This window comes from Equus quagga, chromosome 8, assembly GCF_021613505.1.
Source record: "Equus quagga isolate Etosha38 chromosome 8, UCLA_HA_Equagga_1.0, whole genome shotgun sequence".
Lineage (NCBI taxonomy): Eukaryota > Metazoa > Chordata > Mammalia > Perissodactyla > Equidae > Equus > Equus quagga.
Window position 1 is genome coordinate 33,317,917 of NC_060274.1, and position 18,322 is coordinate 33,336,238.

General features: G+C 37.7%; 1 protein-coding gene across 1 annotated transcript in view; it reads right to left on the reverse strand.

Annotated features, from left to right (window-relative positions):
• The window catches only part of COG5 (component of oligomeric golgi complex 5), a 336,800-nt gene that overhangs the window by 312,291 nt on the left and 6,187 nt on the right, over positions 1–18,322 (reverse strand). The window contains exons 3-5 of the mRNA XM_046670005.1: positions 17,431–17,488; positions 12,704–12,758; positions 12,531–12,600 (exon numbers count right to left, since the gene is read on the reverse strand). Of these exons, the coding sequence (XP_046525961.1) occupies positions 12,531–12,600; positions 12,704–12,758; positions 17,431–17,488 (183 nt within the window). The remainder of the gene's footprint in view (positions 1–12,530; positions 12,601–12,703; positions 12,759–17,430; positions 17,489–18,322) is intronic.

The following is an 18,322-nucleotide window of genomic DNA, read 5'->3' on the forward strand; positions in this document are numbered from 1 at the left end:
TCTAGTTGTAGGTTCTTCTAGTTCTATTATGTCAGACGCTGCCTCACCATGGCCTGATGAGTGGTGCTAGGTCCACACCCAGGATCCAAACTAGTGAATCCCTGGGCCCCTGAAGTGGAGCATGCAAACTTAACCACTTGACCACAGGACCAGCCCCTAAAGCTGATTCTTTAAAAAGATAAACAAAATCGGGGCTTGCCTCATGGCATAGTGGTTAAGTTCATGTGCTCTGCTTCAGCAGCCTGGGGTTCACAGGTTCAGGTCCTGGGTGTGGACCTGCACACCACTCACTGGGCCATGCTGTGGTGGCATCCCACATACGAGATGGAGGAGGACTGGCACAGATGTTGGCTCAGTGACAATCTTCCTCAAGAAAAAGAGGAACACTGGCAACAGATGTTGACTCAGGGCCAATCTTCCTCACTCACCCCTGAAAAAAGAAAAAGATAAACAAAATCGGTAAACCTTTAGCCAGACTAATCAAGAAAAAAAGAGAAAGGACCCAAATAAATAAAATGAGAACTGAAACTGGAAATGTTACAACTGACACCACAGAAATACAAAGGATCGTAAGAGACTACTACAAACAATTATATACCAATAAACAGGACAAACTAGAAGAAATGGATAAATTCCTAGAAATACATATCCTTCCAAGACTGAATCATGAAGAAATAGAAAATCTTAATAGATCGATTACAAGTAATGAAATTGAATCAGTAATTTAAAAATTTCCAAAAAACTAAAGTCCAGGACCAGAGAGCTTCCCAGGTGAATTAAATGAAACATTTAAAGAAAAGTTAATACTTTTCCCTTTCAATTTATTCCAAAAAGTTGAAAAGGAAGGAACACTTCCAAACTCTGTTTATGAGGCCATCATTATCCTGATACCAAAACCAGACAAAGACACCACAAGAACAGAAAATTACAGTCTAATATCTCTGATGAACACTGATGCAAAAATCCTCAACAAAACACCAGGAAACCAAATTCAACAATACATTAAAAAGATCACACACAATGATCAAGTGGGATTTATTCCAGGGACACAGGGATGGTTCGACAACCACAAAATCGATCAATGTGATGGAACACTAACAGAATGAAGAATAAAAATCACATGATCACCTCAATAGATGCAGAAAAAACATTTGACAAAATTCAACATCGATTTATGATAAAAATTCTTGTCAAAGTGGGTACGGAAGAAACGTACTTCAACAAAATAAAAGCCATATATGACAAACACACAGCTAACAGATTCAACAATGAAATGCTGAAAGCTTTTCCTCTAAGATCAAGAACAAGACAAGGATACCCACTCTCACCACTGTTATTCAACATAGTACTGTAAATCCAGGCCACAGCAACTAGGCAAGAAAAAGAAATAAAGGGCATCCAAATCGGAAAGGAAAAAGTAAAACTGCCACTACTTGCAGATGACAAGACAGTATATATAGAAAACCCTAAAGACTCATCTAGAAACTGGTAGAATAAATGAATTCAGTAAAGTTGCAGGATACAAAATTAATATACAAAAATCAGTTGCGTTTCTATAAACTAATAAGCCGTCAGAAAGAGGAAATTTTAAAACAATCCCATTTGCAATGGCATCAAAAGAATAAACTACTTAGGAATAAATTTAACCAGGGAGCTGAAAGACCTGTACTCTGAAAAATATGAAACTGATAAAAGAAATTGAAGTGACACAAATAAATAGATACACCATCTCACGCACTGGAAGAATATTGCTAAATTGTCCATACTACCCAAAGCAATCCACAAATTCAAAGCAATCTGCATCAAAATACCAATGGCACTTTTACAACAAAGAATCCTAAAATCTGTATGGAATCACAAAACACCCCAAATAGCCACAGCAACCTTGAGGAGGAACAAAGCTGGAGGCATCACATTCCCTGATTGCAGACTATACTACAAAGCTAGGTAATCAAAACAGCATGGGACTGGCAGAAAGCAGACACAGAGGTCAAAGAATAGAGCCCAGAAATGAACTCACACTTATGTGGTCAATTAATCTGTGACAATGAAGGCAAAAATATATAATGGGAAAAAGACAGTATCTTCAATAAATGGTGTTAGGAAAACTGGACAGCTACATGCAAAAGAATAAAACTGGACCACTATCTTACACCACACACAAAAATACACAAAATGGATTAAAACTTGAAGGTAAGATCTGAAACCATAAAACTCCTAGAAGAAAATACAGGCAGTCAGATCTTTGACATCAGTTTTAGCAATATTTTGAGAGCCAGTCTCCTCTGGCAAGGGCAAAAGAAGCAAAAATAAACAAATAGGATTACATCAAACTAAAAAGCTAATAACAAAAATATATAAAGAACTTACACAACTTAATGTCAAAAAAATAAAACAACTAGATTAAAAACTGGGCAGAGGACTTGAATAGGCATTTTTCCAAAGAAAACATATGACGGCCAACAAACGCATGAAAAGATGCTCAACATCACTAATCTTAGGGAAATACAAATCAAAACCACAATGAGGGGCCGGCCCAGTGGCCCAGTGGTTAAGTTTGCATGCTCTGCTTTTTGGCTGCCCGGTTTGCCAGTTTGGATCCTGGGTGCGGACACAGCACCGCTTGGCAAAAGCCATGCTGTGGTAGGCATCCCACATATAAAGCAGAAGATGGGCATGGATGTTAGCTCAGGAAAAAGCAAAAGAGGAGGATTGGGAGTAGTTAGCTCGGGGCTAATCTTCCTCAAAAAAAAGAAAAACCACAATGAAACAGCACCTCACACCTGTTAAAATGGTTATTATTAAAAAGACCAAAAGCAAGAGTTGGTGAGGATGTGGAGAAAAGGGAACCCTCACACACTGTTGGTGGGAATGTAAATTGATGAGCCACTATGGAAAACAGTACAGAGGTCCCTCAAAAAATCTTAAGAGTTGTCCACCAGCCACTCACTCCCAAGCGGCACTTTCAGTCGTGACCAAGTGAGCCAGGCACTCAGGCCGCAATGGGGTCTCAATGCCCTTGGCTGAGTTGGCCAGAACCCCACACAACCTGGCCCCAAGGAGGTGGAGCAATTCCTGGTGCCCAGGCAAAAAGCACAGAGCTCTCCTCTACCAAGTGCTGTCACCCCTTCCCTATCTCACCCGGTGCCCCCACCCACACTTCTCACTGATTCCTGGGAGACCCGCCACATCAAGTCGCCTCTCTCAAACTTCTCCTGGTGCCACACAGCAGCCAAGGGGACTGAAAGCTGACACAGACCTAAAGACTGGCCCACACGCTTAGGATGTACTGGGGGTTCATTTTGAACCTAGGGGTTGGACTGAAGTTGCTTCAGAGACGATAAATACCCTAAGGATTTATTTTGCTTCTTTGTAACTTGCTGCAGGGAAAGTGTTCCTCTCCTGCCTTCCATGCTCACTCTGGCACCTGAAATGACTATGAATTTAGGGAAATGGAAACGTGGCAGTTTCAAGCCTAGACCCAAGACCACCTCAGACATGCAAACATGCCAGATTTAAAGGTGATCAGTCGTGTGAGTGACGTCATCATCATGGCAGAGTGAGCTATTTCCTTAGTCTCTTCCCCCTAAGCTACAACCAAATGGACATTCACTAACCAACAGAAGGTTCCCTACTAAGAACAACAGAACATCTGAGAGATCCACACAGCCATACATCTGAAGGTGGGGGTACTGGACCCCTGAGAAGCAGTGGAAGGTGAGCTGATCCCCTCCCTCCCCAGCAGCAGGACACCAGGTCGTGGGTCCTCATGCAGCAGTTGGTGCATGACTGTAAGAGGAGGCAGGGGAGCAGGCAGGCCTGCACATGGACACTTTCTCTTTCAGAGTTGCAGCCCAGCCCACAGGAACACTCCACACGAAGTGGTGAGTTTCAGCCACTATGTGGGTGCCCTCTCCAAGTGCAGCAATGAGGTGAACCACCCGTGAGCACAGAGCAGACCATGTGCACAAAAGAAAGTGCCCCTGCGCTACCCTCCTGCCTAGTGCACCAGCTTGTCCAGTTTCCAGCCAAGGCAGCAGTTCCACACCAGAGTGCCTATGTGTGTGTGCATACCTGCCAAGCAGCTGTAGCCAATGGGCAAATGCAGACAACCCTACTGACACAACTTCCAGCAGACAGGGCAGGATCAGAAAACACAGCTCCTGCCCCAAAACCAGAGGTGGCAGATGGAATCTGCAACCTGATACTACCACTATGCACTGGCAAAGGACCACTTCATCAAACACTTAAAGAAGTACATTAACACTGCAGAGCATAAGGAAAATGACAAGTCTCCAGAAATCAATCCTGAAGTCACAGAAATTTACAATATAAATGACAGAGAATTCAAACTAGTTGTCATAAAGAAACTCAACAACTTAGAAGAAAACTCAGAAAGACAGGTCAATGGACTCAGGAATAAAATTAATGAGCAGAATGAATTCTTCACAAAAGAGATTGAAACTCCAACAAAAAAAAAAAAACCCGAACAGAAATTCCAGAGATGAAGAACACAATGAATGAAATTTAAAAAAAAAATCTAAAAATCTTTAAAAACAGAGCTGGTATTATGGAGGACAGAATTAGTAATTTAGAGGACAGAAATATAAAAATGCTTCAGGTGGAGGAGAGCTAAGACTAAAATGAAATGAAGAAAGTCTTTGAGAAATATGCAACTCAATAAGGAAATGCAACATAAGGATTACAGGTATTCCAGAGGGAACAGAGAGGGAGAAAGGAGCAGAGAACTTGTTCAATGAAATATTAGCTCCCCAAACCTGGGGAAGGGATTGGACTTACAAACTAATTACTACCTCCTAATTACATCAATGCAAAAAGACCTTCTCCCAGAAACACAGTAGTAAAACTGGCAAAAGTCAACAACAAAGAAAAAAACATTAAAGGCAGCAAGGAAGAAGAGAATATCTATAAAGGAATCCCTATCAGGCTTTCAGCAGATTTCTCAGCAGAAACCTTACAGGCTAGGAGAGATTGGAATGATATATTCAAAATACTGAAAGACAAAAACCTCCAGCCAAGAATACTCTATCCAGTGAAACTATCTGTCAGATACGATGGAAAAATAAAAACTTTCCCAGATAAACAAAAGCTGAGGGAGTTCATCACCACCAGACCTCCCTTACGAGAAAGGATCAAGGATGCCCTGATACCTGAAACAAAAAGGCAAAGGTTTACAATGCTTTGAGGAAGGAGATAAATAGAAAAAAATCAGATAAGTGCAGCTCTCTGTCAGAATAGGTTACTAAACACTTAATTATAACGAAAGATACAGGGAAGGAAAGCATCAAAAACAACAATAAACACTTCATTTTAATCAGAAACTCACAACACAAAAGAGAATAATTTGTGACAACAATAACTTAGGGAAGAGAAAAAGGACGGAAGCTGCCTAGGCTACTGGAGATGATAGGCTATCAGACAAAGGACTATCTCAGCTACGAGATCTTTTATACAAATCTCATGGTAAGCACTAAACAAAAAATCAGAGCAGAGACACTAACCATAAATAAAGAGAAAAGCATCACAGAAAACCACCAAACTGAAATGGCAGTCAGAAATACAAGGGAAGAGAAACAAGGGAAATATTGAACAACTGGAAAAGAAGAGATAAAATCCTTCATATATCAATAATCGTTCTAAATGATAATGGATTGAATTCTCCAATCAAAAGACACAGAGTGGCTGCATGGATTAAAAAACAAGACCAAGCAATGCGCTGCCTCCAGGAAACACATCCCAGCTCTAAAGACAAACACAGGCACAGAGTGAAGGGATGGAAGACAATATTCCAAGCAAATGGAAAGTAAAAGAAAGCAAGTGTTGCTAAACTCACATCACACAAAGCAGACTTCAAGATAAAAAAGACAATGAGAGGCAAAGAGGGCCAGTAGATAATGATAAAAGGGACATTCCACCAAGAGGACATAACACTTATGAATATACGCACACCTAACACAGGAGCAACAAAGTATATAACGCAACTATTAACAGACCTAAAGGGACAAACTGACAGTAACACAATAATAGTAGGAGACCTCAACACCCCACTTACATCAATGAATAGATCATCCAGACAGAAAGTCAACAAGAAAATAGTGGACTTAAAGGAAAACCTAGATCAGATGGACTTGATACATATAGAACATTCCATCCAAAACCAGCAGAGTACACAGTCTTCTCAGGTGCACACAGAACATTCTCAAATATAGACCATATATTGGGAAACAAGGCAAGCCTCAATGAATTTAAGAAGACTGAAATCATATCAAGCAGCTTTCCAACCATAATGCTATGAAACTAAAAGCAGCTACAAGAAAAAGACTGGGGAAGTCACAAATGTATGGAGACTAAACAACATGCTACTGAAAAACCACTGGATCAATGAAGAAATCATAGGAGAAAGCAAAAAGTACCTGTAGACAAATTAAAATGAAAATACATCATACCAACTCTTATGGGATGCAGCAAAAGTGGTTCTGAGAGGGAAATTCATAACAATATAGCCCACCTCAACAAACAAGAAAAATCTCAAATAAGGAATCTTAAACTATACCTAACGGAACTAGAAAAAAACAACCAACAAAGGCCAATGTCAGGAGAAGGAGGGAAATAATTATGAAAAGTAGAGCAGAAATAAATGAAATAGAGACTAAAAAAACTGCACAAAAGGATCAATGAAAGTAAGCCCTGGTTCTTTCAGATAATAAACAAAATTGACAAACTCTTAGCCAGACTCACTAAGAAAAAGAGAGAAGGCTGAAATAAATAAAATTTAAAATGAAAGAGGAGAAATTACAACGGATACCACAGAAGTACAGAGGATTATAAGAGAATACTATGAAAAACTTTATGTCAAGAATTTGGATAATGTAGAAGAAATGGATAAATTCTTAGAATAATACAACCTCTCAAAACTAAATCAAGAAGAAATAGAGATTCTGAATAGACCAATCACAAGTAAAGAGATTGAAACAGTAATCAAAAACATCCTAAAAAACAAAAGGCCAGGAGCAGATGGCTTCTCTGGAGAATTATACCAAACATTCAAAGAAGATTTAGTACCTATCCTTCTCAAACTCTTCCAAAAAATTGAAGAAGACAGAACACTTCCTAACTCATTCTATGAGGTCAACATTAGCACGATACCAAACCAGATAAAGACAACAGAAAGAAGGAAAATTACAGGCCAATATCACTGATGAACATAGATGCAAAAATCCTCAACAAAATATTGGCAAATTGAATACAGCAATACATTACAAATATCATAGACCCATGATCAAGTGGGATTTACACCAGGGACACAGGGATGGTTCAACATTGCAAATCAATCATGTGATACACCACATTAACAAAATGAGGAACAAAAATCATATGATTACCTCAATAGATGCAGAGAAAGCATTTGACAAGATCCAAAATCCATTGATGATAAAAACTCTCAATAAAATGGATAGAGAAGGAAAGTACCTCAACATAATAAAGGCCATATAAGACAAACCCACAGCCAACATCATACTCAACAGTGAGAAACTGAAAGCCATCCCTCTGAGAGCAGGAACAAGACAAGGGTGCCCACTCTCACCACTCCTATTTAACACAATCCTGGAGGTTTGACCAGAGGAATTAAGCAAGAAAAAGAAAGAAAAGATACCCAAATTGGAAAGGAAGAAGTGAAACTCTCATTGATTATAGACAACATGATCTTATATACAGAAAACCCTAAAGAATGCACCAGAAAACTATTAGAAATAATCAACAACTTCAGCAAAGTTGCAGGTACAAAATCAACTTAAAAAATCAGTTGTATTTCTGTACACTAATATTGAACTAATAGAAAGAGAACTCAAAAATACAATCTCATTTATAATTACAACAAAAACAATAAAATATCTAGGAATAAATTTAACCCAGGAGGTGAAACACCTATACACTGAAAACTATAAGACACTATTAAAAGAAATTGAAGATTACATAAAGAAATGGAAGGATATTCCATGCACATGGATTGGAAGAATAAACATACTTAAAATGTCCATAATACCTAAAGCAATCTACAGATTCAATGCAACCCCAATCAGAATTCCAATGACATTTATCACAGAAATAGAACAAAGAATCCTAAAATTCACATGGGGCAACAAAAGACCCCAAATAGGTAAAGCAATCCTGAGAAAAAAGGACAAAGCTGGAGGCATCACAATCCCTGATTCCAAAGTATACTACAAAGCCATAGTAATCAAAACAGCATGGCACCGGCAGAAAAACAGACACACAGATCAGCGGAAAAGAACTGAAAGCCCAGAAATAAAATCACACATTTATGGACAGCAATTCTTCGACAAAGGAGCCAAGAACACACAATGAAGAAAGGAAAGTCTCTTCAATAAATGGTGTTGGGAAAACTGGACGGCCATGTGTAAAAGAATGAAAGTAGACCATTATCTTCTGCCATACACAAAAATTAACTCAAAATGGTTTAAAGACTTGAATGTAAGACCTGAAACCATAAAATACCTAGAAGTAAACACAGGCAGTACACTCTTTGACATTGGTCTTAGTAGAATCTTTTTGAATACCATGTCTACTCAGGCACAGGAAACAAAAGAAAAAATAAATAAATGGGACTACATGAGACTAAAGAGCTTCTGCAAGGCAAAGGAAATGATGAACAAAACAAAAAGACAACCCACCAAGTGGGAGAAAATATTTGCAAATCATGTATCAGATAAAGTACTTGTATCACAATATACAAAAAAACTCCTACAACTCAACAGTAAGATAACCCAGTTTTAAAACAGCTATAAGATAGGAACAGACTGAATAGATTAAAGGTGTACTAATGACTAATAAGCACATGAAAAGATGCTCAATATCATTTGTCATTTAAGAAATGTAAACTAAAGCCATAACAAGATATACCACTGCACAACTACTAGAATGGCCATACTCAAAAAAAGAATAACAAGTGTTGACGAGGATGTGTAGACACTGGAACCCTCAAACATTGTTCGTGGGAATGTAAAATGGTATAGACACTTTGGAAAAAAATATGCTAGTTCCTTAAAAAACTAAAACTTACTATAGCACTCAGCAAATCCATTTTTAGAAATCCACCTAAGAGAAATGAAACCATGGGTCCACACAAACACATGTAAGCAAATTTTCATAGCATCATTATTTATAAAAGCCAATATCTGGAAACTATCCAAATGTCCATCAATTGGTGAATGGATGAACAAAATGTGGTACATCCATAAAACAGAACACTATTCAACAATAAAAAAAAGAACAAATTACTGATGACATTCTACAACATGGACGAACCTCAAAGGCATTATGCAAAATGAAAGAAGTCAGACACAAAAGACTCTATCTTGTATGATTCCACTTATATGAAATCACCAGAAAAGGCAAGTCCAGAGAGACAGAAAGCAAATTAGCATTTGCCTAGAGGGGGAACAGGGATTGACGGCTAGAATGGACTGAATGTTAAAATTCCTATGTTGAAATCCTAACCCCCAATGTGATGGTATTAGGAGGTGAGGCCTTTGGGAGGTAATGAGGCCATGAGAGCGAAGCCCTCATGAATGGGATCAGTGCCCTTATAAAAGGGACCCCAGAGAGCTCTCTCTCCCTGTTCGCCATGTGAGGAAACAACAAGAAAATGACTATCTGCAACACAGAAGAGGGCCCTCACCAGAACGCAACCATGCTGGCACCCTGATTCAGACTTCCAGTGTCCAGAAATGTCAGAAATCAATTTTTGCAGTTCATAAGCCACCCAGTCTATGGTATTGATACAGCAGCCCAAACGGAACAAGACACTGGCAAACAGACATAAAGGATCTTTTTGCAGTGATAGAAATATTCTAAAACTGGCACACTATAAATTAGCAAAGACTTTAAAACATTTATTTCAGTAGTGCTCCATATGTTCAAAAAGGCAGATAAATAGAAAGTACAAAAAAGACCCAAATCAAACTTCTAAAAATGAAAACAAAAATGTCTGAAATGAAAAATACACTGAATGAGATCTGGGGCAGATTAGACGAAGAAATGACTACTGAACTTGAAGACAAAGCAATAGAAAGTATCCAAAATAAAATAACATGGGGAAAGAAGACTGTGGGGTAAAAAACGAACAGAGCATCCAGTGATCTGTGGGACACAGTGAAGACGCCTAGTCTATTTGTAATTACAGTCCCCAAAGGAGAGGTAACTGTAGTCCTCAAAGGATTGGAAAAGGGAGGGACAGAAAAAAATATTTGGAGCAATAGTGGCCACAAATTTTTCATTTATGATGAAAATTTTAAACCCACAGATCCAAGCAGCTCAGTGAACCACAGGCAAAAATAAACACACAGACACACACAGAAACTATGCCAAGGTACATCATAATCTAACTGCTCAAAACTCAGTGATAAAGTGAAAACCTTAAAAACAGAGTGAGGGAAAAAAGCCATCATGTGCAGAGAAACAAAGATAACGGTAACAGATATCTCACAGGACACAATGCAAAGAAGACAGTCAAGCAGTGTATTTAAGGTACTAAAAGACAAATGATTCAATCTAGAATTCTACGTCCAGTAAAAGTATCTTTCAAAATCAAGGATGAAACAAAGACATTTTTAGACACATAAAAGCTGCAAGAATTCATCAATAGCAGATCCACACTACAAGAAAAATGGATCTAATCAAAGGAAAGAAGAGCATGGTAACTGCATAGATAAATATCTAAGATTTTCTTTTTAAATCTCTTTAAAAATGACTGTTTAAACAAAGACAATAACAATATATTGTGAGCTTTCGAACATACATAAAAGTAAAATGTATGATAGTACAAAAGCTAGGAGGGAAGAAATGAAAGTCTACTACTGTAAGGTTCTTACACTATGTATAGTACCCCTGGAAGGTACACTGAGAAGTTAAAACGTATTCTACACCTCCTACAGCAACCAGTAAAATAAAAAAAACAAGAGTTATAGCTAATAAGCCAAAAAAGGAAGTAAAAAGAATCATAAATATACTCAATTAACTCAAAAGGAAGGCAGAAAAAGGGGAAAAAAGGAACAAAGAACAAATAGGACAAATACAAAACAGATAAGATGACAGACTGAAACCTAGATCAATAATATCACATTAAGTATCAATAATCACATTAAATGTAAATAGTCCAAGCATCCCAATCAAAAGCAGATTTTGATTAAAAAAGCGAGACCCAACTATATGCTGCCTGCAAGAAATGCACTTTAAATATAAGACAGAAATAGGTTAAAAGTAAAATGATGGAAAACTTTCAATGTCTCTGTCTATAAACAATCTCTTAGGATCACTATCAGGAATAAATAAGATAATACAGGTAAAGCACTGAGCATACAGTAAACATTCTGTAGAGTTTACCACTATTACTGCCTTTATTACAACACATTATAATCCTCTTTCTGTCTCCCCTACTCTCCTATCAGCTCCTTGAGAGAAAACTCCAGTCATAAGGTCGCCTCCAGCACCAGAGCCTCAGGCCAGTGTCCACAGTAGGGTAAGGTTGGTGATGTGAAATGAACTGGAGGAAGGCACCATGATTATCTGTGATTCCCAAAGGTCTGGCACACAGCAGACATTAGATATTATAAACCTGGTTATTTAAGGTGAGGACAGGGGGCATGGATAAAACAGTATGACTGCAGAAAAACCAGTAAGAAATAAGGAAACCAAGGGGGAAAGGAGAGAGTGTTGACAGAAAAATGGTAAATGAGATCACCAAGGGAGAAGGGAAATGTGTTGCTAATAAAAGACACAAGGAAACAAAATGACAGGGCAGTATCAGGCCCTCAGATTACATTAATAAAACATAAAAACGAAAGGAGCGGAATCCGAGAGAATTTACCTTGTCTTTGTAAAATGGAGTGCCAAGTTACTAGATTTCCCAAGAAAATCCAACGGGAGGAAAAAGCTGTATGTCTAAAATTATTTACAGCAGTAGTACCTACAATTGCAAAAAGTCTGAAACAATCTACATATTTAACTATAGGTAAATAGTTCTTGAATAATCATGGAAACTATGTGGAAAATAAAACAAAAAGTATTCTATGTATCTTGCTCATAAAAGTAGAAAATCACTAAATTTTAGTCAAATACTGAATTTCATCAATAATGCACATGTCCTTGCTATTCGAACAAGTTATAGGTTTGGCTTTTTACATTTGATCATAGCATAACCGTAAGAATTTAATAAATGTCAGGTTTCTTTCTATTATTAAAAGAAATAATTTTGAATTGTAAGAAGTTAGTAAATGATCATACACTGCAATAATAAGTGAAAATAACTCACTTCAATAGTAGTTTATATTTGTATTTTTTTAACTAGATATCTTATTTTAGAGCTCTTTAGTATTTTCCCCTTTTCTCTCAAATTCTTTTACTTCCTCAGAATTTATGTCTTGAAATTTGTCCACTTTTAAAAATAAAATGAATAACAAAGTATAAAAAAATGAAAAGTGAGATCCTACCTGAAGTCTTGCCAGCTGTGCGGTACGGGCTACTATTTTATTGTACGGCTCAACAATTTTTGCTTTCATCCTAAGAGGAAAAATAAAGAGAGGAGTGATAATAAAATCATCTCCAAAATCTCAACGGATAAAAATCTCTCCATTCCACTGATTTACAAAATGAACAACAGTACCTATCAAGAGCCCCCTGTAAAGCCCCGATTCTCGTCTGCATCAGCTGAAGAACACCTAGGGAAACACAACAGCTTACGTTACTTTACAAATTTATAAGAACTTAAATCGGGTAAAAAATTAAAAGAAAAAATATATATGCACATATATAGAGGAAAATTTCCATTTTTTCTGCCACCATCATAATCTAAGCAACCAATATCTTTTACCTGCACAATTGTAAAAGCCTCTAGTCTCCCCCTCCAGCCCTTGCTCCACTAAAGAAGTCTGACGAGGAACGAGGAGGGACTGCTTAATGGGTACAGGGCTCCTGTTTGGGGCGAAGGAAAAGTTCTGGAACCAGATAGTGATGCTCGCACAACACTGTAAATGTAATTAATGCCACTGGATGACAGAGATTTCATATCAATGTGTATTCTATTACAATTATTTAAAAAAAAGAAGCCTGAGTGCAAACTGCAAAGTGCAAATTGTGTCATAACATTCCTGTACCCAAACCCTTCCAGTCTCCTTCACTCCTATGTTAAAACTACATTAAAGTCCACAGCTTGGTCTACAAGGCCCTGCCCGACCTGGAAATGGTGTACTCCCTGCCTGGCATACTCTTTCCAACCCCAACCCCACCCCAGGCTCCTACTGAATTAACTCCCACTATTTGCTCAAGCCTTGGCTTAACAGAAACAGTCACTAACAGATTCCCCCAACTAATTTAGATTCTTGTTATTTTCTTCTACAGCATACATTTCCTTCTTGGTACTAATTACAGTAGGAAATTATATATCCATTTGTATATCTGTTTAATGTTTTACTCTCTCACTACACTATAAATTCCTAGAGGTTAGTGATAATCTTTTTTTTTTTAAAGACTGGCACCTGAGCTAACATCTGTTGTTGATACTTTTTTTTTTCTTCTTCTCCTCAAAGGTCCCCAGTAGATAGTTGTATATTCTTGCCGTAGGTCCTTCTAGTTGTGCTATGTGAGATGCCACCTCAGCATGGTTTGACAAGCAGTGCCGTGTCTGGGCCCATGAGTGGAACCGGTAAACCCCGGGGCCGCCAAAGCAAGTGCACAAACTTAATCACCTGGCCACAGGGACAGGATCTTTTTCATTCACTACTGTATGACCAGAGCCTAACTCAGACTACTTCCTATGGCAAGTAGTCAACAAAAATTTATTCAATTAATTAATCATATGCTAGATAAGTAATAAACGTGGACAGCAAGTATATTATTGCCTTTACTCTCTGTTTAAACAACATGATAAAGAACTTTTCAAAAAAATGTAAAAATGTTTTCAGGAAAACAGATCTTCAATTTTACTACTTTATGCCTAAAAATAGGCTTCCCAATATTACAGATTTAATTATTTAAAATTCCACTCTTCAAAACTCAGTTTCTATATTCAATTGGCATAGTTGCAGTTTTGAAACATAGTATTCTAAATAAATTGAACTACAGAATGTTGTCATATATGAGTATTGGAACTTCTACACGTTCCTGTCAGCATACAAATATGCTTTCCTATGGCTCATTCCAACAGAATCCTCCCTGGACCCGAGGACGCCCATTTTTCTGCTGCTTTTACAGTTCATTGACCGTGAGCCCACAAGAATAAACTGCCCTGACTTGTTATCATCACTTCCTCACATTTTATTGTCTCCACAACCCGATCTCAACAGGCTTTCAAACATACTCCACCCAAACAGATCTTATCAAGGTCACCAGAAATCTCCAACATGCCAAATTCTATTACCAGTTTTGTCTCTATCTTGTTCGAAATCTCAGAAATTCATAACATAGTTAAACCACTCCCTCCCTAAAACATTTTTTCTCTAGGCTTGCAGTCATCACACACCTGGGTTTCCTCCCCTCTCATTAGTTGCTCCTACTCCTCCTTCGTTAGATCTCTCCATGCTGGAGTACGCCGAGACTGATGCTCAGCCATGTTCTCTGCTCCATCTACAATTCCTCTTAATACTTAAAATATTGGATCTGAATGAAATCCCTATCTGTTCATTAAAACACTGATTTTATACACACACATATATCCACTTACACACACATATGTGCATACATCTATATAGATTTTCTTTACATCTGCCTATCCATGTACACACATACACACACACACAGATCTCCAGCCCTGACCCTTCTTATAGCAAATGTAAGATACTTTCTGCCCCATCAAAATCATAATCCTCTCCAGTCTAACGCATGTCAGTTACTCATACCATCATCTATCCAATTGTTCAGACTAAGATCTTAGGAATCACTCTTGGTGACTTTTTTCCCTCAGTCCTTTCATTTCCCATCAACAAATGCTATCAGCTCTGCCCCCACTTTATCCCACCCACTTCTCTCTCCCTTTACATCCACCACTCTGCTCCAAGGCACCATAACTTCTACTATTCTAATAGCTTCCAAATTGGTACCCGATTCTATTCTTGCCTTCTTATAGAGACAGCCAACGGAAACCTTTTTAGAGCATTAATCTTATGACATAATACCCCTAATTAAAAAACCCTCCAATGGTTGACCACTCGATTTAGAATGAAAACCAAAATTCCTTTCCAAGAACCTCATCTATAACTCTCGCCCTCATTCACTAAACTCTAGTCATACTAGCCTTCTTTCCGCCCTTCAAACATGCCAAGCCAATTCCTGCCTTCCCATTTATTGGTCCCTCGGCTTACAACACTCTTCTCCGCAGTTCTTCATGTGGGGGCTCTTCCTCATCATTCAGCTCTCAAGTCAAATGTCAGCTTCCTAAAGCCCTCCTCTGACCATCCTAGCTTGTAAGGGACCCCCCCTCCTCTCCCCATTTTCTCTGTAGGACTTACAAATATATGAAGTTTCCTATTTGTGCTCTTTTTTTTTGTCTACTTCCCCATCTAGAATGAAAGTTCCATAAGAACAGTAACTTTGTCTGTTGTTCACAGGTGCCTAACAAGTTCTCAATTACCATTTGACTGAGTGAAGAAATGAATGAATAAATAAAATAGGCTTAATTAAACATACCTCCAAATCCCATAAGGACAAAGACTGTGTGTATTGTTACAGCTGCCTGGAACCCAGCAAATTCTCAATATTTAAATGAATAAATGAACCAGAAATGAATAGGGGACAACTTTTAATAAAACAGACTTAATAAATATACCTCCAAACTACTCATATGGCAAAAATTTTAAATATATAGGGGAAAAAAGCAGATGAACTAGAAGTTGGGATATTTATTCTCAAATATATACCACACTTACTTTTCAGCATCTCAAAATAACATTCTAATAGTGCTTCGAAATACATCTCATGCTCAAATGAATATCAACCAATTCATACTTTGACTTTTTATGTTAAAACAATCTGGAGAAGATTCTTAGATTATCATAGGAATTCAGAGAAGCCAGCCTTTGTACTCTATGCAGCTATCCAATGGATAACTATTCTAATAATCAGTCTAATAGTGTATTTTAAATGTTGTAATCATTGAAAAGCATTCTGGGGAAAACAAACACATTATAGAACTAAATGCATATAAGAAAACCACAATGAGAAGTATTTGTGTTGTGATGATTCTTGTACACCTATATATACTGAGAATCAATGTACTGCCACGCCACCCTTAGGGATTTTTACAAAAGAAAACAACATTTATCATTTGTTTAAAAAAATTACCACTAAAACAGAATATTATTTACATTCTTCCAGAACACATAAAAATACTATGAGATGAAAAAACTTAATTACCAAGAGTAAGTTAGAGAGTACTTAAAGTCTCTTAATTTTCCCAAGAACATAGTCTGAAATCTATCCTAAATATTCAAATACCAAAATATTATTTCTGAAAATACTAAGTCCTTCCTCAGGATGTCTTATAAACTGTGTACATGCTGAGAATAACACCTTTGAGCACATAAGAAATACCGGGGGAAGCATTAAAGAATATTGCATCAAAGAAGGCAAAATCTTGGCTCCTTAAGAATTTGATCAACATAGGGGAAAATCACATAGCTTTCTTTTGATATGCACTGATTAATAATAATAGTAATCACAACACAAGTGATAATGTAAAATACGATATAAACATTCCATATTTATGCGATGCAGTTCATTTTAATCAAGGGAGAAAAAAATTCATAGAAGATTTAGCCAAACAAAAATTAAGAGGATTCATTAAAAATAAAAACCCAGTGTATTTTTATTCTACTGTACTTTCATTGAAAAGAATTCCAAAGAAAGTCAAACACAGGAAAAGAATTCCAGCCTACTCCCAGGACCACCCACTTGGGCATTGCTGATGTTTTGTTTGAATTAACAGTTACAGAAGCACAAAATAGACGCCAGGAATTGTTCTAAGTATTTTGCTAACTCATTTAACCCTTGGAATAACACCATGTTAGTACATATTAATACTCCTCCTTTATAGATAGAAAGGAGGCACAAAAAGGTTAAGTAACTTGTCCAAAGTCACATATGTAGTGAGTGGCAAAACAAAATTTGAACCCAGATAGTTTAGCTCAGCAAAGTTTCATTAAGGCTTTGTCGTAACATAGTCACACATTTATTTACATATTATCCGGCTACTTTCACTCTGCAACAGACAAGTTTAGTAAATTGCAACGGAGACGGTATGGCCTGCAAAGTCTAAAATATTTACTATCTGCCCTTAACATAGAAAGTTTGCCACTCCCTGGTCTAGCTCTCCATAACCTGTAGTAGCTAATGATATACCTTCCAAAGACTCAATCCCAGTTGCTTGCGCCAGTAAATCCTCATGTCTTGCAACGACCTGAAAATCAAGAAGGAATAATCAGCATTTGCTCTAAGCATTAGGTATTGTTCTCTATAACCACAATGTAGAATTGAAGGTCTCTCTCCATATAGAAAGGAGGCAAATACTAACACAAAAGAAAGAAATACAAGTTACAAAGGTGTGTTTGAGATGAGTTATTAACAGGAACACAAACATGCTTATAGTTCGACCTCAAGCCGAAGAAGACACAGCCCTCTCACCAGCCTCCTGCTTTCCTAATGGGACGTGCAGGTGGAATTGTGCCAAAACTGAAAAACAAAAAACAGCTAACTCTTCCCATGCTATTAGATGTTTTCTCTTGAAAGAATGTTTTCAAACATCAGGTTTTCTTAGTTCTTGAACTTAATTCAGCAATTTTAGTTTTATTAAAAATAAGTAAATAGGGGCCGGCCCCATGGCCGACTGGTTAAGCTCACACGCTCCACTTCAGTGGCCCAGGGTTTCGCTGGTTCACATCCTGGCCGTGGACATGGCACCGCTCATCAAGCCATGCTGAGGCAGTGTCCCACATGCCACAACTATAAGGACCCACAACTAAAAGTATACAACTATGTACCAGGGAGCTTTGGGGAGAAAAAGGAAAAAAATAAAAATAAAAAAATAAGTAAATAAGGGGCTGGCCCAGTGGCATAGTGGTTAAGGTTGTACGCTCCGCTTCAGTGGCCAGGAGTTTGCAGGTTCAGATCCCAGGTGCAGACCTACACACCACTCACCAAGCTATGTTGTGGTAGCATCGCACATACAAAATGGAGGAAGACTGGCACAGATGTTAGTCTAGCAACAATCTTCCTCAAGCAAAAAGAGGAAGAT